Source organism: Zeus faber, assembly GCF_960531495.2.
Source record: "Zeus faber genome assembly, chromosome: 1".
Lineage (NCBI taxonomy): Eukaryota > Metazoa > Chordata > Actinopteri > Zeiformes > Zeidae > Zeus > Zeus faber.
This window is the reverse complement of record NC_137193.1, coordinates 44,245,331-44,272,453: the sequence shown is the minus strand read 5'-3', so window position 1 is coordinate 44,272,453 and position 27,123 is coordinate 44,245,331. Positions and strand designations below refer to the sequence as shown.

Here is a 27,123-nt window from a genome sequence, read left to right as displayed (position 1 = left end):
ATCCTTAAACCGGCTGAGGAACATTTGTTCCAGGAAGAATACGCAACAAAGGAAACAAAAGTCTTCTCTTTCACCCTTGCTTTCGAGCACAGAACATACTGTTTACATCTACATATACATCTGCATCCTGGCCAAAAGCGGTCAACTGTCAGCACCAGACCATTGACTCAAAAAAAAAGACACTGACTACTAAATTGATCTGCACGAAGGGCGGATCTTTCTCTCAGTCTTTTGACAGTTCTATTGAGCCACGGCAGACAGTTAGCTGGTGGAAGCAATAATGCATGTTTGGAAATCAATTATATTTTGTAAATATATTTCATAAAAATATTTTGAAATAATTGCATTTTGTCTGATGCTTTTTAGGACCACCAGATTTTAAAATGATGCTCTGGGAAACCGAGCCTGAAATATTGTTTTATTTCGCCATCTCGAACCAGTGACTTTTCCGCCTGATTTCACAGGCAGTTGATTTGCAACTGCTCTTTTCCACGCGTCACTGGGATGTGCAAACCCCGTCTAATAAGAGATCAGAGTATTGATCTCCAGACACACACAGAGCACTAGTGCTTGCCTGGCCTCAGAAAAGTACTGAGAATGCCTAATCAACACCCATTGATTATTTTGCGCTGACTGCCTTCTTTCAGTGTGTGTGTGTGTGTGTGTGTGTGTGTGTGTGTGTGTGTGTGTGTGTGTGTGTGTGTGTGTGTGTGTGTGTGTGTGTTTTTTCTTCCGTTGTTCCTTCACAGTGCGAGATAAAGTGGCGTGATGAAGGAAATGTCTTATTTCTGGAATAAATGAAGAATACGTTAAATACAGTCAAGCTGTATTTTATGAAACAATCTATACAGACACTTAATGCTATGATCACATCTGTACGTGCACACACACACACACACACACACACACACACACACACACACGCACACTCAGGACACCTGCTCATTGACATGCATGCACAGTCACACAGTGATATGAAAGCAATTGGCTGCAGCAGAGAAGAGGCCAGCTCCTGTCGCTGGTTGCTAATAGCTACAGGATCCAGGGAGGCAGAGAGGAAGGTGTCGGTAATGACAGTGTGACTCCCGGACCAACCAGCGCACGGAAATGGGACAGGACACACAAACTGTTAAACATGCACACACTCATTCACACGTACACATTCAGACACATTCAGTATGTTCACCTGCACACGTAAACACACCTGCACTCATGAACACTCAACACACACACTCTCACTCACTCACTCACTCACTCACTCACTCACTCACTCACTCACTCACTCACTCACACACACACACACACACACACACACACACACACACACACACACACACACACTCACATAAACGTTCACAAAAATGGAACAGCAATTTTCTTCAGTGGGGTGGCTGTGTGTTATTATAGCTGTCAAAAAGCTTTTCAGCTCCACAGGGTTGGCTCCGCAAGTGAATAAAGGGTTTTCTTAAAAAAAAAAATTGAACACTTGATATAATCAATATGGTATTTCCCTCCACATTAACAGGGAATTTTAATTCACAGAACAATCTCATGATGTTTATGTCCAGATTTTTTGTAATTACATGTAGTGTTCTATTTTTCTATCACTTCTTTTGTTTCTGATTGGCACCCGTTTCATAAGTCAGTTGAATTTACCCATAATGTAATTTTGAAACACAGACCTTCTTTAAGGGAAAGCTTGCATTTAGTGGTGCAGCGCATTGTGGGTACTCGATTTGTGAGTTAATTTCCTGATTCCATCCATCAGCAGTGGCAGCTTGTCCCATCATTTAACGTCACCCAGCAGTCATTTATTTATGTTTTTTACAGTAAACAGTTATTTTTTATTAAGATCTCCTTACCTGTTTTTCACGTTTGGAAGCACATCTCTGATGTCTGATTTGTGATTTGTGAGCGTGAAACATATAAATCATAGTTTGAGGCCTAGGATATAATTGCCTCTTACTACATCCCTGACAAAGCCTGACTAGTATTCCGACCCTGTACTGGGTCAGTGGTATTTTGTGGACGGGGGAGGTAGAGCCACAGGGATGTAATGTGGGAGAGGGGGATGGGGTTGAATTTTTTTACACCTTGAAGGAAATTTTGAAATACCCCCCTTCTGTCTCTCTGGAGACACAATGTCCCACATTTATGCTTTTAAAGTGTCATATTAGTTATTTATCCACTGTTAAAGTCCTCAAGTGTCAATGTCGGGTTTATAGTTTTTTTATTCATGTTTTGGACAGAGCAGAGTATTTCATTGCCTTGCGACAGGCTGTTAGTATTCTGGGTAACAGCAGCATTGTTAGTCCAACCAGAGGAGAATGAAGCCCATCATTTGATGTAATGTCATGCAAAACCAACAGGACAGCAGCTGTTCTGTTTTAGTTTTTTTTTTTTGTTGTTTTTTTTTTTTTCAAATGTGTGTTAGACTGTTGGACAAGATAGTATTTTTGTTGGGTTTATTGTTCTTCATTTCCACAAAGTGTTTCCTCTGTTTACTATGGGACACTTGAGATATTTCAAGTCATTTGTAATGTCAAAGCAATCAAAGGCTAATTTGAAATGTAATAAAAGTTGAAAGCCTTTATATCTGATAGCTTACGCTTTTCTAAAGCCACGGTAGACATCCCCGTCAAATGTTCTGCCAATGTTCTGTTTAATGTTCACTTTGCTTTACCTAAGCCCCACGCAGGAGGAGGCAGATCGAAGCGGCTGCACTAATGTTGTTGTTTTACATATGAAAGCCGAGCTCCTCCCTTCCAACTTCCACTCGACTGCCTGTGGAGAAACGTAACGAGCTCAGAGCAGGGGAAGGATGAAGGGGGTGAGCGAGATGAGGGAAGAATGAAAGTGGAACAGAAGAACACGAATAGAAAGGCAGGAAGCAGAAGAGAACAGAGAGAGGGCAAACTCACCCAACGCTGGGTGCCAGAACCAATACTTTCACGTTGATAGTCTAAACTCTTTAATACCTTTTTTTACATGAATGTTTTTATGACTTATGTCTTACGTCAATGTCTTCATCTATTTTTAGCTTTTTATATGTGTTTATTTTTTTATTATGCTTTTATTCTTTTCTTTTCTTTTTTTATGCCTTACAGTAGGGAGAGCACTTTGAATTGCCCTGTATGAAATAAACCTGCCTTGCCTTACATATAAACAGGATAAAGGCCATACTGTATTCTTCTTTAAAATGAAAATCTCTGTGGCTTTCTCAAAAAAAAAGTATTTACATAGGCCTTCTGAGGTTATGTTTTAACATAAGTGTTATTTAAAATGATATTATACCATATCATTAATATAATGAATATACATATATAATATTACAATTCATTTCTATGTATATATAATAATGATTATTATCATATAAATTTTGTTTTCAAATATTCTCACTGGGGTAAAAAAAGTTTTTACCCCAGTGAGAAGTCTTATTTCTTAAAAAAATGAGACAAGTGTTTCACGCCTCCATTAACAGACATCTGGGGAGCAGTGCATGATCCTCTGCTCCAGTCCTCCGATGTTCACCTCGGACAAGACGGCAATTAATATCCGTCACATTCATAGGAGGCTGCGAGTGGAACGTAAACCATATTGTTGTCTTAATGAGCCGTGACCGGACGGAGCAGCCCGGACAAATGGGGTTAAGCTGCGAGCCGAAGAACCCGGGGAAAAAGAATAGAGACACACACAGGGAGGGTGGAAATCAATTATCTGTTTACTAGGCTGACAGTACAGTTTATTATCTTTATGAGTTCTGATGCTTTCACAGGGGAGATTCGGTGGAAAGATGATGAGCTTGGGAGGTAATTTCATGAAGAGTAATTGCTGCCATTAGTGTTTATAGTTTGAGTCACAGCTTCTTTTTGTTTCAGATTTTCCAGGAAGCTGATTTCCACGGCGCAGTATATCTCCCGGCTACCTTGTTATTTTCTCCCCTTCCAGTCCTAGTAATGGACCATCACTAGCTCCATTACATTAATGGTGAAATATTAAATGGTCATTAAGCTCAAGATAAAGACACAGCCTCGCTCCTTTATTCAGAGGCAAATTAATCTGCTTTTGCTGGTGAATTGAAGAGGCAGGACTAGAAAAGAAGGAAATAGAGCAAGCTTGAGTATTATTGTGAAAAGATATGTGTACATCACAATATCAATGTGTGTGTTTAGGTTTCTCTTTCTCCCGCTCTCCCTGATATTTGTATCACATATCATTGTCTCCCTGTTCTGAATGCAATGTAAAGGTAATTTATTACAGCTCGTGCTTCACTGCTACAGTGTTTATCTAACAGTGTGGGATTTATGGGTGTAGCAACTGTTGAATTTGTGTCTTGTCATTGTTGTACAAGTTCATATTAATCTGAGCCACTGAGCTGAAGGTACTTTTAGGCATCGATTCAGGGGCATAACATCCAACATCCAACATGCTTCCTAACCTGAGCTGTTAGTGGGTAAAAATAGAACAATTTAGAGTGCACATTTGTTCAGGCCCAGGGGCTACAGGGTAAGAACGTGCTGAGAAGGAACCAGGCTATTAGAGTGATAAGTCGTGTTATACATTATTGGCTGTAGTTGGAAGATAAAGTGAATTTTGATTCATTCACAACTGCGTACAACCAGACTTATTTTTATGTGTTATTCACATGCAACAAACAAAGGATTCAGTGACCCATTATTAGAAGTCAAGCAAAGATGATAGTTCATGTTACCACATGTTGGAATCTCGTTGTGAAGTATTTTGATTGGCTCCTTTGCTATTTAAATCGTATTCTAACTTGTCTTTCACTTTTATACTATATATACTATACTATAGTGAGCTCCCTCCTCAGTGGATGTTCACTTAAAAAGAAAGAAAGAAAGGAAAAACCTCCATGAAATCACACCTGTTCTCTTTATATTAGATTTGCTTCGATTAGAGTCGAATGAAGGATCGGGGTTGTGCGTGAGCTTGCATACCGAGACAATAATACTCTTCCGCTTCCCTCTATCTGACACCCGCCCAAAGGAATGAATCCTAAATTACCCGAGATGGGGTGTAACACGAGGGCCAACGTGAGACTGAGATTCAAAATCATATTAAAGGTTTGTGACTAACGGCTTGAAATGAGTTGAAACACAATACACGTGGCTAAATCAGATTTCCATCTGGTGTGATGAGGCTCCTGGGATACAGGTGTGTGTTTGCATGTGATCTATAGATATCCAGAATATTTCTGGGTCTGTTGGATTGGACAGAAAAAATACAGCATCAAGCATTGCAAATCAGGAAGGATGCAAAACGTCTGGCATGGCAAACATTTCAGCCATGAAAATAAGTCAGACGGTGTCACTTCTTTCACTCCGTCTATATCCACCTCTTTTTATGGGTGTGGAGTCAGGGTGGAGGAGAGGGAGAGATGTTCCTGATCTGCAAACCTCCAACTGGGCGAGAAAAGACCTGACTCAGTGAGATAACTCTTCAGTGCAGCAGCTAAAATACAAAAACATGGAAAGACGGGAGGGAGGAAGATATAGATAAAAAAGTGTGTGAGCGAGGTAGAGGAAAACAAGAGAAACCGACATGAAAATATTGAATTAGAAGAAGAGAATGATTCATCGACTAAGACCCTTTTTAACTGCCCTCCGATGAGCAAAGCAGCGGTAGTTAAAATTCCCATGATCCCTCTGGTCAATTACACTGCTTCCTGTGGGCATGGTGTTGGTCTGATTGGAGGATTTTATGACCTACTTATCTTTTTCCCATTCAAACTCATCACATCTGACCTCTGAAAAAACCTCCTCTTTGCCTGTTTAACCTCCTCTGTGCTTTCAGCCAAGGACATTTAGCCGTGCTCTGAACTCCGTGTTGACTTTGTTCTGTCCGATACTGTTTCTTGACTTGGAGAAGTGGAGTTATAATATTGGAACTGCCGTGGATTATTGCAGAGACAAATGGAGGTTATAGGACGTAGTGAGGAACGAGGTTGGGCACTGGAAAACACATCCACATCTAGAAAAGTACACAAACATACATAAATACTATTTAGTTATACACTGTTTGCACACACACAACTCCTCACAGAAATTCGCATTTTAAAGCATTTTCTAGTTTAATTTGACCCACTGTGCACAGATCTGTTCAGAAAGATTCCCATCAAGTTTCCATCATAATCTGCTCTATTGTTATCTAACAACATCAACGGTCTCTCTCTAAGGTAATTGGAAAACAATTCTACCAATTTAAGAAAGCAATGTTTGGATAATAGATAGGCTGCTAAAATGGGACAAACTATTTAGGTGATTGATGATGAGTTGAAATGATGAGACCAAACTTAAAGTTTTTTCCACTTTCAGATGAAATAAGCTGAACTTTCTTTATGACAGGATAATTATTTTGTACAGTTTTTGTTGTAGAAATTGCAAGCCTTCCATTTAATAGACAGTACAATCACCAATACAATCTGCAACACTTTACTTAAACACTGGTTATTGCTTGCAATAGTAACCCATTTCCTGTGTGATTTCAGCACCATGGACAGGTAGATAGCTCTGTGTTAAAGTGACTGTATTAAAGGAGGGGTTCGCCGTTTTTCAACCCAGGCCTTAAAATGTTGGTTTCCATCATTTATAACTGTTCATAGCACAACCTCACTGAACGCTTTACTATTGAGAAACTTGTGGCTCTGCAGCAGCTTCTCACTGTGATTAAACATAATCCAATGGGGAAAAGGTTTAAGCTGTAGAGGAAAATGTCAAATCTATGGTGAACTCACAATATTGTCATCATATGTTATAACAATTAAAAAATAAACTTGCATTTCATTAGGTTTTTTCAGGCTCTTTTGCACTTCTATTGGCTACGTCTGGGCTAGAGAGAGACTAGAAACAGGAAGTAGCGCTGCTCCCTATTAACACCCTGCTGTAACCAACTGTATGCTTTGGATCTACTGGGCAAATTGCAAAAAGTAGGTTGAAATAATATGTAATATTACTGTTACTTAAAAGATACACAAACACACTCTGACATGTGGGAGTGTATTGTGATTTTTCCATTTTAGAAAAGGATATTTAACCTTTAACTCAGTACAATTTCAATTTATTAGCCTTTTCTTTGTTGCTTGATTGGGTTTGTATTTTTTATTCATTGAACATAAATATTTGAAAACACAATGTAAAAATATCATTTATTGAAACAAGTTCATTCTCTCTTTATCTCATTCAGATTTTTATCCTTCTTCCTGCTCACTGGTACCTCAGTGTAAATGTGTCCCACTGCTCTCCAGTGTATTGGTGTCTCTCTGGTCCCCAGGATCATGTCACACCCCATCTGGCCCCTCGCTGCTGCTCCATACTCCTCATCATCTATTCAACTGACTACCGGCAGTATACCCACCACACATGCCCAAAATGCCACACACATACGCACACACACTCAGAACACACACACATGCGCACACACACCCAGAAAACACACACATACATGCACACACTGTGGCACACAGAAGCTGTATAGAGACATCAACACCTCCCAGAATGTGTTGAATGTGTGATTTCTATTCCATATCTGGCTTAGTTGGGCGCTTGTAGTTGGGTTCTCTGCTGCTTAGCTTGCAGTCTGGTTGTGTGTGTGCATCTGTGTGCATGGGTGGGTGCGTGCGTGCGTGCGTGCGTGCGTGCGTGCGTGCGTGCGTGTGTGTGTGTTTATATAAAGTACAAAAGGATTTGGATCCCAGTTCCTCCCTTCTCTGTCTACATTCCTCCAAGGCTGGCAGTCCGGGTCTGTGAGTGTGCATTTTTAATGTTCCCCCGGCCGCTGTGAGGGAAATGATTGGTAGAGTTAATTGTGGCTGGAGGCTGGAATGGGAATAAGTGGAGAGGAGGGGTGGAGTAAAGATGGGTTGTGGGCGTTGGGTAGGGGTGAAGTGGTGGCGGGGGGGCGGGGTTGGTTGGTTTTGTTTTATATTATTTTCTTAATGCCTGGCACTCCAGGGTGTAAGACCCTCTTCTTTATTCCCATCCCATATATATATATCCCATCCACGAACACACACTCACTGTGTCTCTGTGCCAGCGCTCCTTTACTAAAATTGATGACTTCAATGTTGGAAAAATTGTATTCCCTTTTATAGCCCAATTTAGCTTTGTCCTCCTTGGTGATTTACACCTTTGCGCTTGGAGGAAAGAGATAAGGAAAGTAATACAACAGCAGTCATAATGCAGTCTTCCTTCTAGTTCCCCTGACAGGTGTGTGTGTGTGTGTGTGTGTGTGTGTGTGTGTGTGTGTGTGTCTCCTAGGGCCTCAATGTGTAATGGAAGATCGTATCTAGGTTTCTCTCACAAAGACAATTATATACCTATCTGTTCCCCTGCTAACTATTTACACATGTTTCCTTCATTTTCACACCAGTAACACCTTGTAATAGTAACAATTACTGCATACAGATATATCAAACAATAGGCAATGACAAATAGAATACTGCTAAATAATATAATCTAGTTTGAAATGAATGTTCAAAGACCAGTACCAGTTTGTAGGAAGGGGTTCTGAAATGTGGCTATCATTGTGTGACACATCCACCACGTGCACTGGAGCGGTTGTTGTTTTTGAAAAATCCCTCCGCCTGATAAGGTCTTAACAGCTCTCCATGAAGGATTTATGGGCTGGTTTTACAGGCACAGGTCATAGAGCGCCTGCATAGGAGTATAACAAGTCCGGGTTTAGAGAGAAAGAGAGGGGTGTGTGTGCGTGTGTATGTGTGTGTGTGTGTGTGTGTGTGTGTGTGTGTGTGTGTGTGTGTGTGTGTGTGTGTGTACATGTATGTATGCATATATGTGTATACAGTATGTGTGTGTGTGATGTGAGAGAGAGGCTCGTGGTGGGGTTAGAGCAAGGTTCTAGGGGAAGCTGCGTAGTGGAACTCATCATTTATTTATGCAGACTACAGAGGAAGGGGAAGGCGTGGAGGAGGGGGTGGGCGGCCCTCACCAGTCGCCAGGGGATTTGGTCAAGAGTTGTTTTTCTATCTACCAGCGCAACTCTTTGTCTGAGTGAGCGAAGGCGGTTAGGAAACACACTATTTCACACTGGAGCTCGCTGGCCTTAAACTGTGAATATGGCTGTATTATGTTTTTGTTCAAATAAATGTTGTCTTTGTTATGCTTCTCATTTGCATCTCGTGGTTGTCTTCTCCTGGTTCAGGCAATCCTGTAATGTTCCTCAGAGACCTTACTCCTAATAAAGACCAGATTTTGTGAGAATTATGTGATGAAAAAAAATGCTGTATTTATATTTAATGTAGTGCATACTGTATGTGGCAATTAGGAAATTAATTAGAAGATTAGGTTAAATAAGGACATCTCTGTCAGATGGATGAGCTTGATTAGATTGAGACTGATTTTGAAATGATAAACTGTTTCATTTGAACTGTATTTATAGAAGACATTTGAGACTGTTCAAACCCACACACAAACATATGTACATACACACACCACCACACAAGCTCCGAAACTGCAAATTTTATACGTGCAAGCATACACCTTCAGACAGGCCTGCAGGGACACAACTATAATTCCCATCTAAGGTGTATTATTATTTCTTTAGCTTTGTCGCAAACGCATTGACCCAACATATTGACGCACACACACACACACACATACACACACACACACACACACACACACACACACACACAGTGACCATGAAATGATTGTCAGGGCCAGGAGAGGGACAGGAGACCAGTAGGTTCTGAGTGGAGGAGAGGAGGCTGTGGGCGCTCCGGGTGTCAGTTTAGAGAGAGAATTCAGAGTTACCTAAGGAGGCCTTGAGGAATTTAGGACCAAAGAGAAATCTGAGGGCCGATTCACAAACCCTGGAACCTCACCCTTGATAACAGAATTTCATGTTAAATGGGGCCTACTATGCTTTTCCTTATTTCTGTCATATATATTATGTTACAATGTCGGATGATCATATTAGACTTGGACAAAGTGTCAAATAATGAGGTAAATTAATGACAAAGTAACTGCTGTAATCAAAATTCTGCTTCAAAATGACCGCTTTTAACACTCGGTCCAACCACTGCACAAGCTGACGTCACCTCGTCACGGATTTCTTTATATGTTCATTTACTCCATCGGATACGTTGTGCGTTTCTCCAAACAAAACCAATAAAAGTGTTTTTATTGCAGATGTATTTATTCATTTTATTTTATTTTATTTCATTTTCTGACATCTACATGAAACAAGAAATCCCCGCGTGTGAGAGTCCTGGTACGCTCTGGTGTGGTTTTCATGTCTTCCACAAGCCTGGAGCAGGGCAACCAAAGTTGGAACTTACTTTTAAACAAGGCCTCGTAGATCTAATATAAGTGAAGATTCAGCACCTGGATTGCTTATTTCTAAATGTATTATTTTTCAGAAACAGTCCAGTCCATTTTGGTGGACTGATAAGGATGAAATCAGTTCAACTTAACAGAATAAATAAAACGGAGGCCGAGTAAAGCTCAAACCCCATTTGCTCACAGATCCCGGAATTTGTGCTCAAACCCCATTGGCTCAGAACTAGGAGCTTGGCTGCTAATTTTCAATTCAAGACACACACACACAGAAACAGCCCATTTTGGAACAGTCTGGGTTAAGAGGCATGTCACAATGGTGCGAATGCATAATCTGAGTGGTAATTTCAGCAAAAAAACTCGGAAACATGTTTTGGGGACCTCAGAGACCTACTGTATACTAACATGTGTAAAAAGGAGCCTAATAGGTCCCTTTTAATACAACAATGATACTGTAGATTAGGCTGGATAAATAATTGTATTGGACATGCAGTGCTTTGCATGCTGTGATGGCCATTGCTTTGATGTGATACCACATTGATTGCAAATTAATATGATACAATTCCAATAAGTGACCATGAAAACATGACAAATTGTTTGCTGACTCCTTCTTGCTTTGCCACAGTGGTTTATGTGAATTCCATTGTTTTTGTTGTAGTGTATTAATCATTTTAGCTTGAGGAAGACTAACGGCTGCTTCATTCAGTCACTTTCTCAACCTTGCTGCTGATCCCTACAGTTAGTAGCACTGGACTGCAGGAGTGAGCTGTCTCCTTGTCCAGACAGATTGGCTGTAATGAGAAACCACACTGTGTCTGAGACAGAAGCTGTCAGATTTCTGCAGCTCCGACACCTTCAACTGATTACTGTATAATAAATCATGTAATGGTGATATGATTTGTGAGTGTTTTCCATAATTCTGCATCATTATAATTAATCTCCCGCGCTCGGGTGGAAAATGAGCTGACGCTCAAGCTCGGTGGTACATAGAGGATGCAATGTGAATCCTAAGTAGGGTGGAGTATTGTTTGGGTTTTGTCTTTTTTCTCATTTTCTCTCAAAATTTATATATATATATATATATATAATATAAAAAAAAGCACAAAACAACGGTCGACAACGTTAAAGAACAGCTTTTTTGTTGCCAAGGCAAATTTGAACAATATATTATACTGTTAATAGTATAAAGTAAACTTAAATATATAAATATAAATAAATACAAAACACTACATAACAAAGTCACATAATAAATAAAACCTAACCCAACTACTATAATTAAACACTATATAACAGTTACAGTACAAATAACAGCAAAATAAATGACCAACTCCAGCTTCAAACTTAAGTAAGTCTTGCTTTCTCTGGCAAAATACAACACCTCTCCTGACTTATTGTATGTAACCCTCTCAGATGGTGTCGATGAGGCCTGTACACGCAGGTATGTGTTTGAAAGTGCAGACAATATGGGGAGGCTGTCCCGCTTTATCCACCACCAGACTACAGGGTCGTGTCCTGATGGGATTGAAGGCAGACTTCTGTAGATCTCAATCTCTTTCTGGTCCCGTTCAGCGAGGGAGTGGGCACCGCTTTTAGTGGTCCTGGCCTGAAGAAGCTCTCGGTCCTCATCCTCGAACAGCTCCTCTAGGGCTGACTTTTTGCTTTACGCTTCAAAAATGCAGTCATTTTAGATATTTCATGATTACGAACTTACATGTTCCTTTGCCTTGTCATCCTCATGGTCTTTCGATTCTTCTTCCTCAATGTCCCGAAGGCCCTACATTGGAAGCTGTGGACACAATTTTGCACATATAAATAGCAAACTTAATCATAGAAACTGTAACATGGTGGCACACATGGGAAACAAGGATGAGCATAAAATATATGTTCTGTTGCATTGCCAACTGCTGCTTTCTCCAACCTGTCCCAGGCATCATCGGCAACAGCTCTTCCAAGTTGGCCTGAAGCGAGTGCCCATCAAAGTTGCCTCCTGGAGGAAGTTTTGAATGTCTTCATCCTGTAATAAAAACATGACAAACTTTTTAGTGTCTAACAGTGAAAATGATGTGGTTTGCCCTCTTTCTTCGTAAGCATAGGCTCTGAATGCGAATGGAAAATACCTGGTATTGTCGTAAGATAAGAATGAATTTTCAACTATTATGTTGTTACTCATTGTTTAACTGATCTTCTTGTCCATCACTTTTATTTGTCCACTGGCTTCCTGAGTCGTTGGTCAAGTGATGCTGACTGGATGGCCAGGTACTGCTCCAAAAACATCTCCACCATTAGGGTGGAAGGGGAGTTCCACCGTGTTCGGACATCCAGAATCACGTTGTGTTCTGGCAGATCTGAAACACAAATCCACATTTTGAATTACAATCTACTTTGCCGAAGATTACTTTTCTTATAAGATTGCGCTACTTACTGAGAAGTCGCTGCTTCTCCCGTAGGACGGTTTTGGCCACGGCGGACCTCTTCAGCCACACCACGACAGCTCAAAGTCTGGCACACTACTTTTTTAATGGCACTGATGCTGTAAACCTTCTGTGCTGCCATGTTTAGGGTGTGGGCGAAGCACCCCGCTCCGTTCTTCAGTGCAACATCCATATTGCTGGCATTGTCTGCTGTGGCAGTTACAACTTAAGTGTTTATTTGGAATTCCTCTAGAATGCCATTTATATCGTCTGCCACCACCAGGCCTGTCTGTGACTCATACACAGCTTTGGTGTTTAGCACCTTCTGCTTAATGTGGCCATGACTGGTGTAGTGCACAGTAACTGTTAAATAGTGGTCCTGTGCCACACTGGTCCACCCATCCCACGCAATGGCGGCCTCATTCACCTTTGCCAACTCCTGAATAAAACTGAAAATTGTTTCTCAACAGAGTATCATTCAGGAATAAGAGTATTGGATGGATCATACCTGGATGGGGGTCGGTAGCCAGGAACGGCCACAACGGCGTGTTGGTGCTCACTTAGTCACTTTCCATTTGCATGCGAATATACTTGGCAAAATAAAAGGACTCTGATTACCACAACATGGTCCCTCTTCTTTTACAGAAAGTGTATCCTGTGCGTTGCCAGATGTTTCATTCAATTTGACGTGTTCCCCCTTTACACGCAATCGTTTTAAGATATTTGCTGCACGTCCCGGTGTCGGTACATGTCCCGGTGTTGTCCCGTTGTCGTCCTAGGTAGTTACTAGCAAACGGTAGGATCTGCTGCCGATCGTACCGATTGTATAGGAACCGCTGTTGGCACCAGGTGTTGGTATCCAACCCTAATCCTAAGTGACAGCTGGGAGAATAAGCTTGAAAGACAAACTGGCCTTGACGTAAGCCTTTGTTCTCGGACATCACACAGCCGGCTCGCAGAGTTGAGTGTGCGCGCTTGTACAGGTTGAAAATGTACAACACACACTCTCCCAGCAGCGGCAGATAGAGGCAGGCATATAGAGGGTCGCGCTGTGGCTCCTCTCCCACCCACACAACATGGCCATCGCTTTGTTTCATCTCATACTTCTCCGACCATAACACCACTCTACCACTCTGTTTAATCACCTCTTATCCTCCTCCTATTTCATCTGTCAGTGGGGTGTATGTGAAACACAGTGCGTTTCAAACTGGTGAACGGTTGGACACTGGATTGTGAGTAAACTTGTAGGACCACTAGTGGCTTCCAGTCAGTCCACTGCAGAGCCACTGGTCACATCATGCAAAAGTGCAACCATCTCTCCAACCACTCAGCCAATCAAATGAACAACCAACCAGTCAGTCAGTCTACAAGTGGAAAATGTGGCAAAGAGGAAATCCAACTCTCCCATTATCTCCATTTTTTCATTGCATTTCCCTCTCTTTTTCTCCTCCTGAATTCTTTTTTCATTACTCTGTTCTTTTTCTGATATTCCCCGCTTCCTTTCTTTATCAATCCAAATACTCTGTGTTGTTTGCTGACAGCACAGGTTAAAAAATAAATAAAATAAAATAACTAAAGAGACACGTGACCTTTCTCTGTCAGTAACCATGGGTGTACTGGGCTGCAGACTCACATTAGTTTGATCTTTTTTCCGTTTTATTTCCTTAACTCTCATTTCCTACTCATTTGATAAAAATAAGGATGTACCTCATTTTTTTTCAAAGATTAAATCTGACATAAAGGTTGGCTGTACCTTGCTCTTTTTTTTACTTATTCATTATGCTGCCTTTTATGTTTCACGAGAGCTGCAGCCACGCTGTCATAGTCATATACACAATGGGGTCATATCTCCTGCATTTTCCATATATATACTATACTTGTGTGTTTTTTTCTGTCTTATGTTGAGTGTGGGTATATTTTCTGTGGTGTGTGTGCTTTTTGTCTGTGTGATATTGACAGCTTTCACCCTTGGGCGCCTTTTTCCCATTACTGTGTACAGTGCAGAATGAAATGCTCCATGTAACAGTCACTGCAAGGCCTCACTTTACAGAGCATAAGGTAATGTTTCTGAGCGCTATCGTTCTTGACACACTCACGCAGACGAACGTGTTTTGTACTCGTTTTTTCCATTAAAGCATTTCTCGGGGCGCCCCAGTGGCTCTACCGGGTAGAGCGCACCATATTCGATGCTGAGTCCTTACCGCAGCAGCCCAGGTTCAATTCTAGCACAAGGCCATTTGCTGTATGTCATCCCCTGTCTCTCAGTCCCCTGCCTTCCCTTTCTCCCCACTATTGAATAAAGCATGAAAATGCCAAAAAAAAATCTTCAGAAAGCATTTCTCAAAAGCTGACCCTCAGCATCAAGCTCAGTCTGGTTCTGTCAGACTGAGACTGAGAGGAATCTGGATCTTTCTGTGGCATTTAGATACCAGAGACACCGTCTGATCAGAATGCCAAATATTTACTCAAAGTGTTGAAAAAACAAGTAGAGAATAGAAACAGAGATATGAAATGTGTGCGTGTGTGTGCGCGCTTGACAGGTGACTGGCTGGTTGCCGCTGTTTGGAAGTCTCGTGGTGTCAGATGTTCTGCTCTGAATGAGGCACAGCATCAATGCTGATTGAATTGTCCCAGTCCTGAAGAGGACATTTAGGGTGATGCCAGAAAGAGGCCGGATGGAAGGAGGCCGGTGATTCAATTATAAACCTGAATGGATACCTGTATACCTCCGAGCTACAGTTTCCTCCACTTTGTCTATAGATGGGATATTTCATGCGTCTTCATCATTGCTCATATGGCCTCATCCCTAAGCATTGCTGTGACCAGGTTTCTCCTAGTCACAGCAAGGGCTCAGTTGTGACTAAGTTTGTATTGATGCTGTAATGGTATGAAGGTTTTCCAACTCCAGAATCAAATCAAGGATGCATACATATACTGCCGTATTGTTCTGAACAAGACATCTGTGCAGAACATCTTTATCATTATTAATATTCTTTTAAAAAAAACGATCATAAATATACTGTACATCCATGTAAAAGTGGAAAGGTACTTAAAAGAACATTTACTTTGAAGTACTTTTCAAGACGCAGGGTTCGTGGCAAGTTCCAGTTGAGTAGAGGGGCTCACATGCCAGGGGTATCAACTATGCCTCATTTAAATGACTTACCATACCTTATTAAGTAGTCTATTCTGTTATTTTGATATCAAAGGCCCATGTCTGATGTTTAAACACAGCCTTGATTGGGGGAAAATTGATTCTATCATTGAATCAACTAATTGTTTGTTGACGTGTCCAACAATCATTTTAGGAGATTTCTTAGACATGCATCTACACTTCACTGATCCATCAACTGTTGTGGTTAGAGTGTATGCAGCCACAGTATGTCACTAACTTTTAGCTGTCTCCCTGTTTTCCCTCGCAGTCACAGATGAAGACACAGTAAAGAGATACTACGCCAAGTTTGAGGAGAAGTTTTTCCAGACCTGCGAGAAGGAGCTCTTGAAGATAAACACATTTTATTCAGGTATGTTTTGTATTGTTTCTGACTGTGGTTCTGATCTACTGTGTGTTGATTGGCTCTGATCTGAATTACGATATAGTTCATCTTTTTAGTTTGTTCCCTGAACTCAAACCACACTCTGTCCTCTTCTAGATTTGCAATTGAAGCATATGATAATCATGAAATTACTCATTTTTAATCATCACATATTAATTACTTTTCTGTAATGCAGAGCAGAATATCACTATTTCAAAAAGATTTCTGTTTCTTCTTGGCCCCTGGGCCTCTTAAATTGCAGTAATATAGTAACTAATTAAATGTTTACATCGGCTAATAATAATAACTAACATAGTTTTGCAAGACTTTACCTACTTAATTTGACATTAATTTGTACGTCAATGTCTTGCTTACAGACTTTATTTCCTCTGTAGTGTATTCTGGGTTTGTGTGCATGGTGGGGGGGTGCAGGTTATGTCGGTGCCAAAATTACATTGCATCTAAACTTGGTCCTATGATGGACTTAGTGTTGGCTGTCATATTTAGCCAGGCACGCCAGGGAGAGCTTGAGTATATGTGTGTCATGTAACCTGAGATGGAAGCTATATATCCTGCAATGATCGCCCAAGGAAAGTAAACAGGTTGAAACAGCCGCTGCTTCCCCTAGAGGCTGTCGGTGGAACTGCAGGGTCCTTGGGTCCACTGCAGGCCAAGGTTACCCAGCAACGTGTACGCCCAGTGTTGTCCCAGTTCATAATGACTGCAGTCATTATGCTGCCATAGAACTATGGCATAAAGCACACAGGGTTTAAATCAATCCAACCATCGTCAGATGGAAGTCTAATTCGTAGACCAAAGATTGAGAGATACTCAAAGTATTAAAAACTATTTTACTTTTTTTTTTTTTTATAGCTTGTCAATCCTCGTCCATTTTGATCATATGCCAGAGGTTATACTGCTAACATACAGGAGCCTGTTCTATTTCAGGACTCAAACAAACATCCTCCCGTCCTGGAAGCTTGTTTGTCATGATTCCGCCTGTTTTTTTTGATAAGTCCACATACTGTATATAAACAATCGCTAATGTTCCATAAAAATATGATATTATTAAAACATCAGTATACCACTGTCCCAGTTTATTCTGTCTAAAAGACCAAAATGGAGTCTTAAGAGTGTAGTTGCGTAGAGGTGCTCCCCTAGAGTCCCTGTACCCTCAGCCGATTTTGACCTTGTTTAAATATTATTTATCAAAATGTCCAAATCTCTTTACCCCTCAGACACCTTGTCTATCTTCCACACACACACGGTTGGTTAAATAAATGCACAATGGTTGCACCCTATTCGCCAGCCTGGCCTATCTGATTTGTGTGTGTGTGTCCCCGTGCAGGGTGCATGCCTACCTAAATATGATTTTGTGTGTAGAGTAAAAATAAGCTTGGTGGAGATAAGCGATTTTGGCAATTCAGAAGACTATGTGTGGCTCTCTCTCTCTCTCTCTCTCTCTCTCTCTCTCTCTCTCTCTCTCTCTCTCTGTCTCTCTCTCTCTCTGAAAGGGATCGTGACCCTCAGAAGTTCTCGTCCTGCAGCAGTTCACTTAGATTAACTCTGTTTGACAACACTGGTGTCTCCTGTTGAAAACAGGGCAGAGAGCTCTCTCTCTCTCTCTCTCTCTCTCTCTCTCTTTCTCTCTCTCTCTCCCTCTCTCTCTCTCTCTCTCTCTCTCTCTCTCTCTCTCTCTCTCTCTCTCTCTATGCATTATGAAAGGCTTTTGCCCAAAATGGATTTAAATCACATCTTTACCTGAGAATCCTGGCAGTTCTTCTCCGCTCGTGAAGACTGAAGGCATCACCACACGTGTGGTCCAATGTCAATCTGGTCTGGTCTGCCCATGTCGAAATGAAACCAGGGGAATCATTTTAAACTTTCTATTGTCCTCCATCTGCCTCCAACTGGAAGCCGGTCAGGCGTCTTGACTTTCTGGCACCCGCTGCCGTGGGTTAAATGTTAAACAGGACGGAAACCTCAGGCCTCACTGTGACAAACGGCCGCTGCTCAAACTCTTTTTACTCTTGTTTCTTATTACTCACATCAGATAGGTGCTACTGTTGTTCTCACATTCCGTTCGTGAGAGATTGTATGTGTGTGCACTGTGTGTTTTGCTTTTTTTGTTTTTTTTGCTGTGTGGGGTTGGGGCTCTCTCTCTCTCTCTCCCTCCAATGCTGCTCTGTCCCACCATCTCTTTTGCTCTCTCAGTCTCTCTCTCATCGGTTCTCTGCCTCGGTGTATTAACCTACTGCTGACCCTGGATAATGGGTCCTAACCATGAAGGGTCTTCAGGGTCTTCATGACTGCTCAACCTAATTTCCTCCTTCCTTCCATTTCCTGCAACTGGCAAAACATTATGCCAGAAGAGAGGCTTAGAGGAAAGGAGAATTGTATAAAATTAAAGTTTCAAAGGTTAAGGTTTAAATAATGACTATTATTATTATTATTATTATTTGTGTAATTATTATTATTATTATTATTAATTATTATTATTAATTATTATTATTATCATTATTATTATCATTATTATTATTATTTATTAGGGTCCTATTGGGGCCCTAGGGTCCTATACCTGTTATTGCTGTTTATTCTTCTTGTTCTTCTTCTTTTTGGGGGCCTTAAGAAACTCAAAAACTCACAAAACTCTGCACACACGTGAGTCCCGGTCCCCTCCTATGGATATTATATGGGTCCCGTGCATGGGCGTGGCAAACTGGCCAACCACGCCCTCTTGAAAATCAAACCTATTCACTTTTTTCCACGAAAACTCACGAAATTAAGTACACATATGTAACATCACCAGACTTAAAAAAACATTATATTGCCACCATGACCGAAACCCAACAGGAAGTCAGCCATATTGGATTAAATGTGCCATTTTAAGTCACTTTTTGGTCATTTATAGGCTTTGTACTGTCCAAACTCCTCCTCAACATTTTTTTTTGGGTCCCACCGACACTTGCACTTCAAGGACCCGGTCATCACTTCTTGCAGCTTTCATTATTATTATTATTATTATGATTATTATTATTATTATTATTATTACCTTTATTTGTATAGTACCTTGCATACACAGCATGTAACTTAAAGTGCATCCGTTTTTTCCGATTAAATGGATATCCTTGTCACTGTCCCCTCCTGCAGAAAAGCTGGCTGAAGCTCAGCGGCGCTTCGCCACATTGCAGAATGAGCTGCAGTCATCGCTGGACGCGCAGCGCGAGAGCAATGCGCCGACCGGGCTGCGCAAACGCAAGACCGTCTTCCATCTGTCGCAGGAGGAGCGCTGCAAGCACCGCAACATCAAGGACCTGCAGCTGGCCTTCAGCGAGTTCTACCTCAGTCTCATCCTGCTGCAGAACTACCAGGTGGACACACCCACGCTGATATTCACCTTCTCTACATTTATACGATTTAAAAAAAATGTTGGAAGCCATTGAGGTATTCACTGCAGAAAGAAAAATGTTCTTCTGGAAGGGTTTTGAGGAAAATATTAATCAAACAAAGGTGGAAGTCATTCTTTAAGGGAGTCCTTGATACTTCAATTGAATTTCCGGTGAATCATATTTCAGTTTACCTTCAGTGTATTTAGACTCTGACTTAGTCTCAGACTTAGTTTAGTAAAGAAATGTTTCTTCTTCTGTTGATAGAACCTGAACTTCACTGGTTTCCGAAAGATCCTGAAGAAACATGACAAGATCCTGGACACTACTCGCGGGGCGGACTGGCGTGTCGCTCATGTGGAAGTGGCTCCGTTCTACACTTGCAAGAAGATCACTCAGCTCATCTCCGAAACAGAGGTGTGTACAGTACACACACACATACACACACACACACACACACACAATGCACAAAACCTACTCATGGCTACTACGTTTAAGTATTCCCACTGCAGCACTATCTACATTACAGTTATGTGTACTAAACAGACAATGTCTGTGTGGATGTGTGTGTGTGTGTGTGTGTGTGTATGTGTGTGTGTCTGTGTGTGTGTGTGTGTGTGTGTGTGTGTGTGTGTGTGTGTGTGTGTGTGTGTGTGTGTGTGTGGGTGTGTGTGTGTGTGTGTGTGTGTCCAGGCCCTGGTGACCGCAGAGCTGGAGGGCGGGGACCGTCAGCGGGCCATGAAGAGGCTGCGGGTTCCACCACTAGGGGCAGCACAGGTGGGCGAACTGTGGTGGCGGGGGAAGAAATACTCAGACTTTTCACTCAAGTCAAAGTACAATTACTCCGACACAAAATAACTAGTAAAACTGAAAGTAAGTAAAAGTATTTACCTATAAGTACTTGCTCTTGTTAAAAGTAAAAGTACTTGTCACATCCAGTGCCCTGATATGACACAGCCTATAGTAGTTGATTCAAGTGCCGTTGTACCTTTCTCTGTGCAGGTTAGTTCTCATGCAGATCTTGATTACAATTTACAAAAAAAATAAAAAATAGGTGGCGTCGTAGTTATTTTAAAAACATATGGACCTAATGAATCATTGATTATCGCCCCAAATCAGTAGTTTTATTGATCCGTCCCTAATTTTTTTTCAGTTTTTGCAAGTTATGTGTCTTAGAAATGTAGAAGATTAAAAAGTACAGATATTTGCTTTATATTTAGTTGAGTAAAAGTCTCTGTTACTCTTTGTTAGTTTCCATCACTGTTTGGATCCGAACTTGGATGTTGAAAAAGCACGAAAGAACCATTTTTTTTCTGTATGCAAGTACAGACAAGTACAGAAGGAAAAACCAGGCAGACAGAAAATGGAAAAGTAGGAGACATGCATGTAAGACGGAAGAAAAAAAGACAGGAAAAGACAGACGAGGAGAGGGTGAGCGAGGGAGAGAGAGAGAGAGCAAGAGCACTCTGCTCTCCAGTATTGATTTTTATAAGTGGTGTTCCATTGCTGCATAGGCAGGAAATTATTCAAAAATAATAGGCCCGCGATGCTTCGCATATCCATATCAAATCCTACATCAGTGCATCATTAATTACTGTCATGGACGCCCTCCATCGTAAGAGGTAAATAATGTATTGACCCCCAAGAAGAATCTGAATGGAGCCAAATTGAACAGACAAACAGAGCTGAAGTGTGATGTACTGTGCAAGTGAAAGGATGTTTCAGACAGACAGACAGAGAGACACACAGACAGACAGATGAAAGACAGACACACAGACAGATAGACAGACAGACGGACAGATATGTGTCTCTGTCTTCCTGCTGCAGCCTGCTCTGGCCTGGACCACGTTCCGTGTGGGTCTCTACTGTGGAGTCTTCATCGTCCTCGCCATTTCCTTCGTTCTAACCGGTACACCACACTAAAACATTTATTTAATTTAACTTTTAACTTTTAACTTTTAATTTAACTATTTTGTTATGTTTAAAAAGTATATGAATAAAGATTATTACAACAATGACACTGACCATTATCATTTCCAGGCGCTGTGTTTATCAGAAATGAGAACGTGTGGCCCCTGGTGCGGATCTTTCGGGGCGGTTTCCTGTTGATCGAGTTCCTCTTCCTTTTGGGCATCAACACCTACGGATGGAGACACGCTGGAGTCAATCACGTCCTCATCTTCGAAATCAACCCCCGAAACAACCTTTCACACCAACACCTCTTCGAGGCAGGAACAAAACGGATTGAAATCCTGTGTTTTTCAGATGAAATTAAAGGCCAACAGCAAATCTGACTGAGCTAAAACTCCAAACGCATAGCTTGTTCATAGCTAATTTATCTGCATAATAAATTATAATTATTATTTATTTAATATATTTTATAACCTGTGCAGCATTCTGTCAGCATTCTGGGCATATTTGTATGCTATTGCATCTAGGACAGAGTTAGTTTGCAAGTGGAGTTCAACTTCTCAGCCTGCAATGCAACTCCTTATTTATTCTTAAATCATCAAGAATTGCTGCAATAAATCAGGATGACAAGAGCACAGTTTTTTGTTGTACAGAACCGCCACCAATCCCCCTCTTTAGAGAACGATCTTACTATTTTTTGGTCTTTAAACAAGTAATCACTACTCCAAGAGGGGGAGAATCACCACGGGTGAGACAAATAGACATAGAACCAAACAACATGAACATGGTAAAAGACGGGCAGCAGACGCCAGGCTCAGACAGCATGCCTGGAGCCAGTTCCCGCGTCGACAGACTGGCACCCGCTGTAGAGAAGCCACGCGGCGGGAGTAAAGGTCGACAGCCGCCTCCCGCACCCCAACCCACACCCACAACAACAAGCAGCCTCCAATGGGCCCCGGAAGGCACCCGGCGGCACTCCCTGCAGCCCCGCCGGGTGCCTTCCGAAGCCCAGTCGCACCATGCCAGAAACCACCCGGCATCAGGCACAAGCCACCGGGACCCGAACCCAGCCTGCGGGGGGCCCACCTGGTCGCCCCCCGGCCAACCACACCCCCACACGAACCTACCAGCGCCCCACCACCCCAGAAAAGTCCAGTGCTCAATGTGTGCTGTTGGCAATTGCAGTGAAAATTGCGGGGCATGGAGGTGCGAGTCCTCCAAGCATGTCGAACCCGAATTACTTGCACCCCTCCTGGCAGTGTTGTTCGGAGTAAGATTTATGTGCGAGTGCATGTGTTCTAAGCTAATATGAGTGGTATTAAAATTGCAGGACGGACGAGAAGCACGCTGGGCAAGGTCGCAGCTGCCCGCCACATCCCTACCCACATAGCTCGCACCCTACCAGTCCCGCAAACCCTAGGCCCATTGTATGGTGTATGTACTGAGTTTGAGTTCCAGCACTGGGAGAGATAGGCGAAGCACAACCACATCAAAGCAGAGGTGCAGTAGGCCGTGCGGACCCACCCCATAAAAATCAGTTTCTTCTTTTGATCAGGGAGGGAAATAATTACTTTTTATTTGTACTTTTAAAATATTGTCCACTGTTAGGTCTTCATTCCAGTCTCCATTTCCCTCCCTCAGATCGCTGGTTTCCTGGGCGTGCTGTGGTGTATCAGCATCCTGGCGTGTCTCTACTCTGAGTACATCTACCTGCCCATGCAGATCTACCCGCTCATCCTCTACGGCTTCATGCTGCTCTTCCTCATCAACCCCTTCAAGACCTGCTACTACAAGTCCCGCTTCTGGCTCCTCAAGCTGCTGGTCAGCCCGCTCACTTAATAGACCATCATTGAGTCAGCCTGTTTTTCTGCCGTATGCACTGTTTCATGTGTACAACCGGCCTGCGAGACAATTTAATGCAGCCCGCTACATGTTTATAATAATGATAATAATAACCTTTATTTGTATATTACCTTTCATACACATCATCCATCTCAAAATGCTTCACATTAAAATGAGGCCATCAAATCCTAACAATTAAAGAAAAACAAACAAGCAAAATGCATTTAAAAAGTAGAATAATAAAATAATTACAATTGTGAAATAAATTATAAATAGAAAATATAATAAACAAAATTGCATTAAAAAAATTTTTGAAAAAAAAACAAGCTAAATGCATTTAATAAAAGAATAATACATTGTGAAATATGGCCCACAACTTAATTTAAAAAATCACAGTGCTTAATGAATTCATGCAATTTCACTTTATGTTTTCAGAATACAATGGTATATAACAAAAAAAAAACATTCTATGATTCCATGTCATGTCCATATTAGACAATTCACTAATGCTCGGTATAAAAAAAAAAACGGGAGAGAGCACAATTTGGCCCCTGTCAAAGTCGCTCAGATCCTTACGTTTGCCCATTTTTTCCTGCTTCCAACACATCAACATCAAGAACTGACTTTTTCACTTGCTGCCTAATATATCCCACCCCTTGACAGGTACCGTTGGAACTAGATGAGCACTGTTATTCACTTCGCCTGTCAGTGGTTTTAATTTTGTGGCTCATCTGTGTTTGTGTGTATGTGTGAGTGTGTGTGTGTGTGTGTGCTTGTATGCAATGTATGTATCTATATGCTTGTGTAGTTGTGTGTGTGTGTGTGTGTGTGTGTGTGTGTGTGTGTGTGTGTGTGTGTGTGTGTGTGTGTGTGTGTGTGTGTGTGTGTGTGTGTGTGTGTGTGTGTGAATTTGCATGTGAGCATCCCCAGCATCAAATGTCTCTCATTTCAGATCTCATGTTTACAAAACCCTTGCCTGGTGCATGTTCTTTGTCTCCGCTGCACCAGCCTTGTGCGGTGCTGTGTGTGTGTGTGTGTGTGTGTGTGTGTGTGTGTGTGTGTGTGTGTGTGTGTGTGTGTGTGTGTGTGTGTGTGTGTGTAGTTCTGTAAGGCAGAGGGCAGCAGGGTGAGGGATAATAGAATGCAGTTTAGTCCCAGGGGAGGAGGCGGCTGTGACTGTGCAATCATTACGAGCATAGATCTATCAGTATGCTGCCGCCCCGAGCTCCCCGCTGCACCACCCCTTACACACGCGTGCACACACGCACACACACACACACACACACACACACACCCTCCCTATCTTTCTTGTCAATTGCCCTGCAGCCCCCCCCACCTGCCACCCCTCAACGTATCCCTGCAATCCTCCTCCCAACCGCCAACAGGACAGGACAAAACCTAAGAAGTGGGCCAGACATCAGTTGTTTGTCAGGAATGTCATGACTGATATGTTGTTGCGAAACAGAGTGATCAAAAGGTATATTTCAGTGGGTTCCCTGGCACAAAGAGTGGGATTATGCAAACATGTGTCCTGTTCTTTCTGCATGTTCTACCATACGCGGCGGCCCACAAAAAGAAACACACAGACACAGCGGACGTGGATTTCATCAGAGGACGACCTGCAGAGGCACAACCCAGTTTACCTGTTATTACTGTTTGCTGTAGAAATGAAAATGTTGCTGCGGCTTAGCCTCGAGACGTCTGTACAGAGCGGATATGACTGGGAAGACCCACAGATCGATACGGACCAAGATTGACAGGCCAAAAGGAATAACTAATGAGCTGATACATACGAAAGACAAATCAATACCCTTTGACATTTGCAGCTGAGGGAGAACTCGGGGATTTGGACCAGGAGTTTCTACGGAGAGGGGAAAAGGAGGTTTACTTGTAGCCCTTGAATGTCAGATCTGGCCTGAAGGAGGGTTAGGGTGTGGGTGTGGGTGTGGGTGTGGAGGGAGAATGGAAAGAGAAAAGGGAGGGTTGTATCAGTTTACCGAGCACCAGTCAATAACCAAGGGCCAACCAAAGTCACACCACAAATAGCAAATAGCCAAACCACGAGCGCCAAAACCCAACCAGAGCCGAGCCAAGAGACTGAGCGACGCCATGGTTGTCGCCCTGTTGTCCATATGCTAATGAACCATGCCCTTAAATGAATGAGGAAGAATGCGGGTACACACACACACACACCCACACACACACACACACACACACACACACACACACACACACACACACACACACACACAACCACACACAACCATACACACACACACACACACACACACGTCCTGTGCTGTGATGATAAGCCAGTATTTGAGGCTCTCTTCCTTTAGGTATTATGGTTGATTATGTTTCATCGATGGAGCTTTGTTTCTTGCTTTGCAATAGGCACACCCTCGCCAATAGACACTGATTTAGGGCTTCTTCATGAGCTGCTGCCGCCTTGACAAAGCTTGCACGCGAGCAGAATTTATTCTGCGTTGAAATGACAATATACGTGGGGAGGGTGATTATCAGAGGTCATTATCATTATGTCTTACGTTATGTCCAATGTTGTGAATTATTTTATGACATAAATAGTGCAACGTTGAATGACTCAATAATTAACATATGGAAGCATTTTCAGATAATGCTGAACGCTGCTATATAATGAAGATATAATTGTGACTTACCTGATCCCCCTAACCCACTGCCCCCTTTGTGTTCCTCCTGTCTCCGTGTCCAGTTCCGTGTGTGTACGGCTCCGTTCCACCGGGTGGAGTTCGCAGACTTCTGGCTCGCTGACCAGCTCAACTCCCTGGTCATTGTGCTGATGGACCTGGAGTATCTCATCTGCTTCTACATCTTCGAGCTGCAGTGGAGCAACAGCAAGGGCCTGCTGCCCAACTTCAGAGGTACAGTAAGACTTCATATCCAGAAGCTCTACATCTGGTCCTCTGCAGCTTTGTCGTGTCTGTGCAGGGAAATGAGCAGGTTAAGATACAGATACTTTGTAAAGCAAGATAGAAGCAAACAAAATTACATTCGTAAGGTAAAACAGTACTAAATTATTTAAAAAAAACGTTGTATTCTTGCCTTAACTAGATGGCTTCAATATTAATAGCTATAAATAGCTAAACGTAATTTATAACAATTTGTCTTCCTAATAAATTGGTTATAGGGATAAATTGACTTTTGGAACAGTTTTTATTCCAATAAAGTATCAGTTTAATGAAGAAAACAATTCAGTAGTCCATTGTAATTGGAGTGTATTTGAAGAAAAATAAATCCTAGTAATATGATGTTCACATCCAATCAAATGACAGACAAGCCTAGTTTTTAACCTTATTTCAGGTCCAGTTGTACAAGACAGCGTGATCTCCTCAGGATGTGTGACCTGAATCAGGCTCTAATTGCTGTTTTACAGTGAACTAAAGCAAGTCCATAGTTGGGACCTCTGCCACTGCAGCGGATTAACACAGAACTTAAGGAAACCTAAAATGTCTGCCATGTTTTGTTTTATAATGATGATCTATCTGGGCGAGAAATAGGTTGGTAAATCATATTTCATACGCAAGGGAAATTCAAGGGGCATAAAAGGCACAAACTGTGCATTACCATGATGAAATGAACCTGAACACCAATGTGTGGGGAATAAACAGAAATGTTATTGCAACTTCTTTTTTTGCCATTTTTTAGTGGTTATTTCAGGGATATATATATATATATATTTAAT

The 27,123-nt window shown here is 41.9% G+C and overlaps 1 protein-coding gene across 1 annotated transcript in view; it reads left to right on the top strand.

Annotated features, from left to right (window-relative positions):
* Positions 1-27,123, top strand: part of xpr1a (xenotropic and polytropic retrovirus receptor 1a) — a gene marked incomplete at its 5' end in the record, with an annotated part of 89,410 nt that overhangs the window by 42,739 nt on the left and 19,548 nt on the right. The window contains 8 exons of the mRNA XM_080002666.1: positions 16,150-16,251; positions 19,414-19,634; positions 19,917-20,066; positions 20,343-20,426; positions 21,477-21,558; positions 21,690-21,877; positions 23,202-23,381; positions 26,134-26,302. Of these exons, the coding sequence (XP_079858792.1) occupies positions 16,150-16,251; positions 19,414-19,634; positions 19,917-20,066; positions 20,343-20,426; positions 21,477-21,558; positions 21,690-21,877; positions 23,202-23,381; positions 26,134-26,302 (1,176 nt within the window). The remainder of the gene's footprint in view (positions 1-16,149; positions 16,252-19,413; positions 19,635-19,916; positions 20,067-20,342; positions 20,427-21,476; positions 21,559-21,689; positions 21,878-23,201; positions 23,382-26,133; positions 26,303-27,123) is intronic.